Consider the following 11,783-nt stretch of genomic DNA (forward strand, 5'->3'; position numbering starts at 1 on the left):
CTGGGATATAATTGTGTAATACTACTGATATGTACAGGGGGGGGCATAAGACCCAGCAACACCAGAGAGATAACTCCCAGCATCCTCTGGTCACTGTGCCATGACGTACATTATGAAGGATTCTCTGGTCTATAACCGGTAGTACTACAACCCTCACAGCGCGCCCTGGCAGGTTTACCTGCAAACTATCCTGTAGAACTACAAGCCCCACCGGGACTACCGGCGCCGTTTCCCCGCCTCAGGTTCGGTTCCTCTCTGTCTCTCCCTCTCTACGGCGGACGATAGACACTTCCGCTCTAGGCCGGAAACACGTCACACACTCTTCCGCACTGCATCATGGGACCTGTAGTCCTCGCTCTTCAGGAAGAGCGGAAACTAAACAGTGCAAACTACATGTCCCGACTGGCAAGGCGCGGGGCAGCGGGCGATGTCGGGAAATGTAGTTCCTGTGGAAGAGAGGAGCCGGGACTCAGGACAGAGTGCAGGCCCTGCACGACATGCTGGGAGCTGTAGTCCTTATGCTAGGATTTAGGTTTGTCGCTCATTGTATGTAGTGCTTTTTTTCCCTGTATCTTGTTGTTATATGAGGTTTGCACAGTGTTTAAGGTGCTAGGTAAGGGTCTGCTGGGACTGCTGCACTGACACTGTCATCTGAGTCAAGTAATTTGCAGTCTTGGGGTGGTCTATGAGCTCTTCCTGTCTATCAGTGAAGTCTCTGTCATGGCCTTGGGAACATGGTTGCAGTATTGGGAGGGGTCTCTTGTCAAGGCGCGGTGACTTGAGTTGGTATTTTGGCTCCTTTCATGCCATTGGGCCCCAATTGTGGTGTAGGGAATTCCCGTTGGTATATTGGGGTTCCTGTCGTTGCATTGGGGCTCCTGTTATGGTGTGGGGCCCCCAATTGTGGTATTGGGGGCTCTTATCATAGCACTGGGGCTCCAATCATGGTACCTGGGGCTCTTGTGATATTCGGTTACCTGTTGTGACATCGTGGCTGCTGCCATGTCGTCAGGTCTCAAGTCTGGCTGAATTAAAATCGGAAATTTCCATATGAATTTGGCCTAAAAAAACAAATAAACAAAAAAAAAAAACATCCATGTCTTTTTTACATGGTTTCTAGCACAATTCCACACATGGAATTTGTCCTATCAGGCCTCCAGGCTTGGCGCGGGGGCTCCTGTCAGGCCTCCAGGCTTGGCGCGGGGGCTCCTGTCAGGCCTCCAGGCTTGGCGCGGGGGCTCCTGTCAGGCCTCCAGGCTTGGCGCGGGGGCTCCTGTCAGGCCTCCAGGCTTGGCGCGGGGGCTCCTGTCAGGCCTCCAGGCTTGGCGCGGGGGCTCCTGTCAGGCCTCCAGGCTTGGCGCGGGGGCTCCTGTCAGGCCTCCAGGCTTGGCGCGGGGGCTCCTGTCAGGCCTCCAGGCTTGGCGCGGGGGCTCCTGTCAGGCCTCCAGGCTTGGCGCGGGGGCTCCTGTCAGGCCTCCAGGCTTGGCGCGGGGGCTCCTGTCAGGCCTCCAGGCTTGGCGCGGGGGCTCCTGTCAGGCCTCCAGGCCCCCCAGGCCTGGCGCGGGGCCTCCTGTCACGCCGCCGGCCCCCCAGGCCTGGCGCGGGGCCTCCTGTCACGCCGCCGGGCCCCCAGGCCTGGCGCGGGGCCTCCTGTCACGCCGCCGGGCCCCCAGGCTTGGCGCGGGGCCTCCTGTCACGCCGCCGGGCCCCCAGGCTTGGCGCGGGGCCTCCTGTCACGCCGCCGGGCCCCCAGGCTTGGCGCGGGGCCTCCTGTCACGCCGCCGGGCCCCCAGGCTTGGCGCGGGGCCTCCTGTCACGCCGCCGGGCCCCCAGGCTTGGCGCGGGGCCTCCTGTCACGCCGCCGGGCCCCCAGGCTTGGCGCGGGGCCTCCTGTCACGCCGCCGGGCCCCCAGGCTTGGCGCGGGGCCTCCTGTCACGCCGCCCGGCCCCCAGGCTTGGGGCGGGGCCTCCTGTCACGCCGCCGGGCCCCCAGGCTTGGCGCGGGGCCTCCTGTCACGCCGCCGGCCCCCCAGGCCTGGCGCGGGGCCTCCTGTCACGCCGCCGGCCCCCCAGGCCTGGCGCGGGGCCTCCTGTCACGCCGCCGGGCCCCCCAGGCTTGGCGCGGGGCCCCCAGGCTTGGCGTTGGTCCAGTTGTGGTATTGCAGGACCCTGCGTTGTCTCACTAAGCTTTATTTTTCTTTTCAGGCCTCCGAAAGTGACTGCACCAATAACTACAATCCCCACAATGCACCTGAGAAGGCGCTGACCTCTGGCTGTTCTGTTTGTGAAAGTAGGCGCCATCACCAGAAACTAAGTGATTAGCACTGTAGTTGCTGACTGATGAGCGGCCAGGTACGGGAGTGACTGCCGCATCCACTGATTGTCCTGTACATATTGTATTTATATGATCATTTGCCAGAGCATGCTGGGAGTTGTGGTTGGTGAGCAGTAAGTGTGCACAGTGTTAATCCTGACTGCCGGCATCTGTCTGTGAAGAGCTCATGGCTTCAGATGTGGATAAACGCTCACACTGGGAGACGGCGGCGGCATCATCTCTGTCTGTAGATCCAGGAAATGATCGGTCTGACAGCCCAGCCCCTGCACTGATCCAAGGAATGGAGCCCGGTGAGTGTAAGCTCTGCAGCCCGCTCTCTGGAGGGTTTGTTTGCTCTCTGACCTTTGCTGTTCTGTCCTAGGGGCCAGCCAGGATGAAGCCATGTTTGTCCATGCGCAGTCATATGAGGATCTCACTGGAGAGGTGGAGGGGATGGAGCCTGCGAGTCCTGGGCTCGAGGGGCAAATAGAGAACATGGAAGAGATCACTCAGGACTTCAGTAAGCTGAGCACCCAGCTAAGTGTAAGCTCCTCCCACAGCGACGAGCAGAGCAGAGAGGCGCCCTGTGAGTGCGGTGACTCCCCACCCCCTGTAATCCAAGAAGCAGACGGAGAACTGCATCCGCAGGATGACTGGTACCAGCACCAGAAGCATGTGTTTGTGCTGAGTGAAGCAGGGAAGCCGGTGTATTCTCGCTATCGGTCCGAGGAGGCGCTCTCCAGCACAGCCGGGGTCATGATGGCGCTCGTATCGTTTCTGGAGACGGAAAAAAATGCCATCCGCTCGATTCATGCAGGTACCAGACTCTGAGGTCCAGCACCTCCAGTAGTTGGTGGAACAGGCTGCTAACTTTGGGTGACTCTGCTCTCCTTAATTCATGGTTACATGGTGATATCTTCCACATCTGCCATGCAGGACTCGAGGACAGCTGGGTGGCTCTCTGCTCCCTCTGGTTATACGGTCATACCCCTCACATCTGCTATCCAGGACTCGGGTTGGATTCAATGACCCTGGAGGTCCCTTCCAACTCTACCATTCTATGACTGTGGGACAGCTGGGTGACTCTCTGCTCTCCCTGGTTATATCCCCCAACATCTGCTATCCAGGACTCAGGTGACTATCCTCTCTCCTGGACTCCTAGTGATACCCCACCCCTCATAAGCCAACCAGGACTCCGGGATGGCTGGATGACCCTCCGCTGTCCCTGGTTATACGCCGATACCACCCCACCCCCACCACAGGCACATTCACCATTCCAGACTCCAGAACAGCTAGGTGAGGACCATAGTGGTTGTCATCCAGCTTTCCCAGAACCAGACATAACTGACAAACTTAGCAGTGGGGGAGGTGACCTCTGCTGATATTCTGACTTCTAAACTCCCCCTGTTGGTGATGGGATGGGAAGGGGTATCCCCCGGCTTTTACATTATATCTCTATTACATATTACCTTCCTCCTGCAGATGGGTACACGGTGGTGTTTGTGCGGCGCTCCCCGCTGGTGTTGGTCTCCGTGTCGCACACTCGTCAGTCAGAGCAGGAGATCGCACAGGAGCTGCTCTACATTTACTACCAGATCGTCAGCCTGGTCACTTTGACTCAGCTCCACCACCTGTTCCAGCAACGGCCCAGCTACGACCTGCGGCGGCTCCTCTCCGGCTCAGAGCGGATCACTGACAACTTGCTAGACTCCATGGACACCGACCCCAGCTTCCTCCTGGCCTCCGTGCGCTGTCTACCTCTAACCTCAGGACTGCGGGACGCGGCCACGTACTGTCTCCAACAAGCCAAGGCCAAGAGCCTGGTGTTCTCCATCCTGATGTCCGCACAGCAGCTGGTCACACTAGTCAGGAAGAAGGACCAGTACCTGCACCCCATCGACATCCACCTGCTCTTCAACCTGGTGACCTCGTCCAGCTCCTTCCGTGAGGGCGAGGCCTGGACCCCTGTGTGTCTCCCAAAGTTTAACCCGTCTGGTTTTTTCCACACTTACATCTCCTATCTGAGCCACAAGCCGGAGTTGCTCCTCCTGATGGTGTCCACCGACCGCGAGGACTTCTTCACAGTCTCCAACTGCAAGAAGAAGATAATGGAGCGGCTGGAGAAACGAGGGACTTGGACGCCATTGAAGGAAGCCCTAAGTAACTCGCTCTATGACGTGGCACAAGTTGGGATCCCGGAACTGAGACACTTCCTGTACAAATCCAAGAGCTCCAGACTCTTCACCAGGTAAGAGGGGCGATCAGGACGCAGATCAGCGCCACCCGTCAACAGCTATGTGTTATCACCTTATTTCAGGAAAACCATAAACTGGGCTACGGGGTGGGGTAGGGGTGAAGAATTTTACAAGTGGTCTTATCGTAAATTAAGCTTTACTTTGTGTTTAAAGGTATGTTCACATGTAGTGGAATTGGTGCGGGAAGTTCAGACTAAATTCCAGATTAAAATCTTCACCATTGACACAAATGTTGATGTGGATCTGCACCAGAACTTGTTACGTGTGAATGTACCCCAAGGGAACGGTCACCCAATGAAATCCGCCACAGATTTTTTTCCACGTAGATTTTGCCTCTAAAATCCCTGCAGAAATTCACGGCTTTGCCACATATTTGTGTCGCAGATGCAGACGAGATGTCACTTTTTTAGTTTCCGCGTCGGCACTCCGTATGTGGTTTTTCTCCACTGACAGGGCAAATTCCATGTGTGGATCTGAGCCAGAAACCACGCCAAAAAGACATGGATTTTGACATGTTGTTCTTTTTTTTAAGGCAGAATTCATGCGCAAATTTCCGATATTCCGCCGTGTGAAAATACCCTAAGGGCACCTTCACAATGGCGAGAGTGAGTGAAAACGCAGAATTGTGAAATCAATGATTTTCAATTGCTTCCTCCACATTTGCAATGTTTTAATTCATGTGATGTTGCGCTAAAAAAAAGTAGCATGTCCTATTTCCAACGTTTTGCGTTATTTTCATCACTTGTCTTTCCCTATGGAGCCTCTTTTTTATCGCATAGCACAAACTTGCAATTTCTGTGCGATGCGTTTTTAACACTAGAAAGTCCTATTGACTTTCGCACTAAAAATTGCGGCACAAATTGCACCAAAAAAAGCAAGAAAATTGCAAGTAGCAGAGATGTTTTTGCGAGAAAAAGCAGCGCTACCACTCAAAAATCGCGGGAAAAAGACGTGATTTTTGCTGTGTTTTTCTCGCGGCAAAATCATGATCGCCAGTGGGAAGGAACCCTAAGGCCTCATGTCCACGGGCAAATTAAGAATTAAAATCCGGAGCGTTTTTCCCGCACACGGATCCGCGCCCCATAGGAATACATTGATCACCCGCGGGGAGATAAATACCCGCGGATGGTCAATAAAAGTGAAATAAAAAAATTTCTGGAGCATGAAAAAAAATGGACATGCTCCATTTAGGTGCGGATCACGCGTGCGGGGGCTCATAGAGCACATAGCTCAATTGATCTCCCACATGAAAAATAAAAGACAATTACAGTGCATCCGCAGCCCAAATCCACATTACAAATCGGCAGCGGATCTGATTTTCCCCGTGGACATGAGGCCTAAGGGCGCTTTCACACATAGCGGATTTGGTATGGAATTTCTGCAGTGAAAAAATCCGCACCAAAATCTATCTCGAATTCTGTATCAAAATCCGGACCATGGGTGCAGATATTGACATGGATCTCTAGCAGATTTCACCCTTTCAATTAAAGGGCTGAAGTCTACTGCAGACCTGCTTCAAAATATGCACCAGTGGTGGAAATTTTTACATGGTTTTTGGTGTGGATTTTTCCACTGCGGAAATTCTGCACTGAATCCACTACATGTGAACACACCCTAAGGCGTCATGTCCACGGGCATAATTGAACTATAGAATCCCTGTAGGTCACCCGTGCCGATGATCTGCAGTTCAATATGCCAATAGACTATCAGGTATTTAAATACTTGCGAATGTCACTTGTTTTCCGCATGCGGATCGCACGCGGGCAAAAAATGCAGCATGCTCCATTTTTCTGCGGATCCCGCAGTGACTGCTCCCATTGTAATCAATGGAAGCCGTCCGGTCCATGGCACGCCCGCAGCTGATACTGCGGACGTGCCGCAGATCTGCGTGAAAGCAGGAAATTAAAAAAAAAAAAAAAAAGCGCATCCGCCGCGCAGAAGGAAGAGACCTGCGCCGCATCCAGATACGTGAGTAAGTTTATTTTTTTGTCTGCAGGCACGGCAGGAATTTACACTCAGAATCCGTGCGTGCCCGTGGGCATGACGCCTAATAGACGTGTCTCAATTCTGCTTGCTGTTAGGTTTTTTATTTCTTTAAACCTATCATGGCCTTGTCCTGCCCACAGCTGAGGGTTTGTTACAATTGTATCCAGTGTGGGCAATCCTCTGGTACATGTTACCTGCATTGATACATTGTATCAGTCTGGAGTTCATAATCAGCAGATCTGAGTGTCTGCTCTGTATACAGTGCAGGTGCCCGGAGGACCATAGGACAGCTATGCGAGTACGACAATGTTTAGATGGGTTATCAACATTTGGATGTAAACCATGAATGTTCCAGTTCACTGACAGCAAGTAGGATGTGAAAGACGAGGTCTGTTAGAAAAATGTCGGATTCTTTGGTCACAAGATGGAGCTTCATGTACAGAAGACAGTACAATGGTCCTTTGGGCAGGTCAGCCGATCTCGCTGGATCAAGGAATCTTACTGATCATCATTTAGTGTAAATGCCCGCAGCAACTGATCGATAAATCAGCCTGTGGAAATAGGCACTTACTCATTTATGAACGACGGCCTCTTTACTGTGAAAGGAGGCGGGTGTGCTGGAGTCGTTCCTGCCCACCTCCATTCACTGAGTGCTACTTGCTTCTTTGTGAATTCTCCAGAGCGATTATCACTGGGATGACGCTAAAACACCTGACAATCGTCCCCTGTATAAGAATCCTTGTGTATTGAAAGTATTGAAATCTGCGATGGCAATCGGCACGCACATTCTAAAATCCGCACTGCAGGTCAATATTTGTGTGCAAAAGTTTCACAGAATGTGGGGGAGATGTTTAAAATCTCATCGGCGTGTCCGCTAGTGTCTTGTGCTGCCGATTTTTACCTGTACAAATCCAAGCTGCGTCATTTCCATCCCATGTGGATTTACGCTTTGACAATAGATATTTATTCACGCCGCCGATCTCTTGGGTCCCACTAGAAATGCTGTAGGAGACGAGCTTCACCTAAAGCAGACATCTAGAGCAGCTTTAGAAGCCAGGGACAGCAGGATGCATCGGAGCGATGGCGCAAAGATACCAGAGACTGCCAGAATTGTGCAGCAAGTAGTAGCCCCTCATCTTGGGATTGTTGCATGGCTCCTGCTGACCTCTCTGGAGACCTTCTTTATGCACACTCATCACTTCCACGTTGGGGTTATTTTCTTACGTGATGCCGCTCCTCATGATCATGTCATGTCCTCCACAGTCCGGCGATGACCGCTCCATACAACACGGAGGTAGAACAGAAGCGTCTGGTGTCGCTGTACCAATATCTGCATGGCCGTGCCCACTGCAGCTCGCACCCACTCACAACTATCTACCACATAGGGCCCCAAGAGAACATCCTGGCTTGGGTAAGTACAAGAAGAACCCTCTTAAGGGGCCGCTCTGGTTTTCTGCTTTCTAATAGACTCTGTGTTTCAATTTCTCACCATGTTCAAGACCTTTACTTGCTGTCAATGAATAGAGACGCTTGTTACAAAAGAATTCTGATATAGTGTAATGAGCCTTGCTGATGTCAACTAGAATGTTTCAATTCATTGTCAGAAAGCAGAGATCTTGTACAGAGGGTTTCTTTTTTCCATGTGACTGTAGAAGCGGCTGTATTACCGCAGCGTGACATAACTTACATTTCTCCTTACTGCTCACATTATGACCAGTATGACCGCCATTCCTTCTCCCAGGCAATCCACCAATCGGGGTCCTGAAGAATGTGAGCAGTCGGAGGATGCAACGTCTTATGGCTCTTGTGTTTTCTGCAGGTGACGGAGGCCTTTGAACTCTACGTCTGTTTCAGCCCCTTGGGAACTAAGTCTTCAGCTGTAAATGGCGTCTCCCGTCTTCTGCGCTGGATCCGCAAAGAGGAGGAGAAACTGTTCATCCTGAGCTCCTCCACGTATTGATACTGTGCTGCCGCAAATCACCCTGTGACCAAAGATGATGGAGCCTCAGCCAGCGGTATCTCCACATGCACTGACTTCGCGCCAAGGACAAAGCGCCGCAGAGACGCTTATAATGTTTGTACCTCAACGACCATCAGGTTTTCTGATCTCTGCTGTGCTGGATGCACATACTTTATAACGAACACTACATTATAAAATGGGGTCGCGTCCCGTGTGCTGCTGCCGATCCTCACATGTACGCTGCACATGTCAGGGGTGGCAGCGGCCACATTACACGTCTTGTTTCATATTGCATGTTTTATGATTGCAATTATTTTAACAAGATCTGAAGTGAAGCAATGATATTAACGGAGCTACAATCAGGTCTTGTACTCCAGTCGCATCCAGAGCTGCAGTTACATCATGTCTTGCCCTTTTCACAAGTTGGAAATTTGAATGCAGAACTGGCACAAAATCCACATCAAATCCGCGCCCCATTGGTTTCAACTGGAATCTGCAGAATTTTTCTGCATGCGAATTTGAAATCTGCTTGTGGGGAAAAAATGGTATGTTGCTTCTTGACGGGGATTTCATTCCAATTCTGCTTTGGAAAATCTGCACGTGGATTTGCCCATTTCAAAGGCATACATTTGCATGCAGATTCCCAGCCAAACAATAGCACAAACTCAACTGCGGATTTATGTAGCGGTTTATAGAGGCGGAATCCTTGCAGAAAGATCTGCATCGGATTACACCATGTGAACATATGCTTAGACTCCAAAAACATCCAGAGCTGCTATCACATTTCTGCTACGACATTATGCGTTATACTCTAGAAACAGCCAGGGCTGCAGTCACAATTCTGCTGCTTCATCATGTCTGATACTCCAGTTACATCCAGAGCTGCAGCCCTAATCCATCCAGCAGTATGCTGTACTGTGTTTTGAGTTATGTAGTTGTAGCTACAGGTGATTCTGTAATTTAGCAGGACGGGCGCAGAACCAGCAGCGAAGTATTGCAGCTTTAGAGCTATCGTGAAACCAGCAGAAAAGTGAGTGCAGCTCTGGGTGTGACTGGAGTATAAGGGCTAGTTCACACTGCCGTGCTTTTTTCAGTCTATGACTATGCAACATAATCATGGACCAAAAAACCTCTATTCACTATGTTTCTCAGCCCATCTGTGTTTTTTCTTACATGTATTTACGTGGGCAAAAAAACCGCAAAGCTTATTCGCTTCTTACGCAAATATGCAGGTTTCGTGCACATTTACGTGACCCCATTATCTTCAATGGGCTACTTTGGTGTGTAGTACACAACAAAATAGGACATGCTGCGATGTTTTTGGTTTTTAGTCATGTGACCATACGCTGGTCTGAATACCCACATGCAAATGGGGATGCAGCGCAGTGTATTATGCGTGTAATACGCTGCGCAAATATGACCGTGTGAACTAGCCCTAAGATGTGACATCACTCAGGTGCAGTACTTGGATGTGTTACATCAGGAGTTGCGGTGTACTTTTAAGAGTTGCTTGGCTCTTTTCTGTATGAGATGTGTAGAGTCCCATAAAGTGCGTCCTGTTATTTACACGGTTGTCTGGATGTTTATTTCTACACTTACCGGGATATTTCCTTTTTAAGTTCCCCTTCTTGCACAAAATTATACGTGTGGCTGTCTGGGAACAACCAGCATCTTCTGCCGCGCTCCATGTTGGATTTCTGTCTTGAAGTTTTCTAATCCTTTCTGTTCTCTCAACAACTACTTTCTTGTAGGCGAGCGAGGAACCATCTCCATCTTATCCCCTTCTGGCTGTTTTTTTTATTTATTTTTTTTTGTAGTTTTCATTTTTCCTGCTGAGAAAAAAAATCATAACTTTATTTTTACAGCCACATAAATACATTAGGGTGTGTTTTTTTTTTTTGTAGATGTGTTTCACACCGAAGTGATGATCGCTCCGTGAATGGAGGTGGAGCAGGCCGGAGATTGCATCCAGCCACCCGCCTCCACAGTAAACAGGCAGTCGTTAGTAAATGAACAGCTACCTGTTTACACGGGACGCTCATTGTTTGATTCTTATGCTTGCATAAGCTGAATGGTAAGCGATCAAATTATCGTTCTTCGCCTAATCTCTGGCAGCCGTTACGCTGAGTGATTATCGTTCAAATTCGTATGATAAACTGAACTGTAATCGTTTTGTGTAAAAGGGCCCCAAAACACATATTTCCATGCCTGCCCCCGTCACCTGATTGCCTGTCACACTCTGGAGATCTCCTCTGTGTATTGCAGCCACTTCCCTGCAGTGCAGCCTCCTGGGTCCTGCTTATCAGAAACCATCTTGAGGCTGGGATTTTTAACCATCCCTGTCAATCTATCCCATGATGCATCACCCCAGCATTAGTTAAAGTTGAACAATTTTTGCCTGTGAGTGTGTGGGGAAGGGGGGGCGAGTTTATCATTGCTTTCAATATGCACCTAAATAACCTACAGACCATAAATATACAGTCATGGGAATGCGCTCTGATCTCCTCTATTTTAACTGTGTGACAGGAAATGTGTGATCATCATCAATAACTGTGATAGAAGTGCCTGCAATCCACCTTTAAGCAGTTTCTGTGGTAGGATCCATGTAATAGCATTACTCAAACGGAGGTCTCTTTCACGCGGGAGCTGCGATTGTTTGTTTTTTTTCAGCGCCTGCATCGTGGCCAAAAATCGCATGGACAAGACGTAGCAGCGACCAAGTCGCGGCTGCATCTCCCGTTTTCTCACCCATACCACTGCCCGGAATACTGTTGGCTGGGGGAGAAAGTTCAGCTCTGCTGAATGCCCTTCCCATCCCCCCCCCCTCTCTGTCCCTTGCTAGTTGCTGGCAAAGTGAGGGGACAGGAGCTTAGCAGAGCTGGTGTCTTGCCTCTTGCCGGCAAGGGGAGGCGGTAGCACAGGGCGAGAGCTTTAGTAGAAAGTTGTGTTTAACTCCTTCCCCAGACTATGGGAGCTGCCGGCAAGGGGAGGGTAAGGAACTCTAGCAACGTGAGCCGCTGCTAAGCTCCCTGCCCCTTTCCTTTTCTGACAGCTCTCTTAGGCTCCCATAGGAGTCTATGAGAACAGCCGGCATATTCCCGCAAAAGATAGGACAAGTTCTATCTCTTCCGGCATCTTTTAAGAGCGGCCAGCCGGAATGCACACCGTATGCTCTAGCTTTTCCAGCCGCACGATTTTACGCATCGGAAAATCGCTTTCCCATCTAAACAAATGCATTGGAATCCAATGGTTCAGATGGCATTTTATC

The 11,783-nt window shown here is 50.7% G+C and overlaps 2 protein-coding genes across 6 annotated transcripts in view; one reads left to right on the top strand and one right to left on the bottom strand.

The window, feature by feature from the left end:
- Positions 1-316, bottom strand: part of LOC136621387 (RNA-binding protein 6-like) — a 36,173-nt gene extending 35,857 nt beyond the window's left edge. For all 3 annotated transcript variants that reach the window (XM_066596858.1, XM_066596857.1, XM_066596856.1), the window contains exon 1: positions 179-316. The gene's annotated coding sequence lies outside the window, so the exon portion shown is untranslated. The remainder of the gene's footprint in view (positions 1-178) is intronic.
- A 78-nt stretch (positions 317-394) lies between these two features.
- On the top strand, positions 395-10,081 carry MON1A (MON1 homolog A, secretory trafficking associated). Of its 3 annotated transcripts, XM_066596867.1 has the most exons (7): positions 395-532; positions 2,206-2,352; positions 2,497-2,625; positions 2,697-3,131; positions 3,797-4,562; positions 7,819-7,966; positions 8,375-10,081. In XM_066596867.1, exons 3-7 carry the CDS (start codon positions 2,502-2,504, stop codon positions 8,513-8,515), a joined length of 1,614 nt encoding a protein of 537 aa, XP_066452964.1. In that variant the 5' UTR covers positions 395-532; positions 2,206-2,352; positions 2,497-2,501; the 3' UTR covers positions 8,516-10,081. The 3 variants fall into 3 exon arrangements, with proteins under 3 accessions (XP_066452964.1, XP_066452962.1, XP_066452963.1); XM_066596865.1 differs by having other exon boundaries at positions 2,206-2,625; XM_066596866.1 differs by having other exon boundaries at positions 404-546; positions 2,206-2,625.
- The last annotated feature ends 1,702 nt before the right edge of the window (positions 10,082-11,783 follow it).

This window comes from Eleutherodactylus coqui, chromosome 3, assembly GCF_035609145.1.
Source record: "Eleutherodactylus coqui strain aEleCoq1 chromosome 3, aEleCoq1.hap1, whole genome shotgun sequence".
In the NCBI taxonomy this organism is placed as follows: Eukaryota; Metazoa; Chordata; class Amphibia; order Anura; family Eleutherodactylidae; genus Eleutherodactylus; species Eleutherodactylus coqui.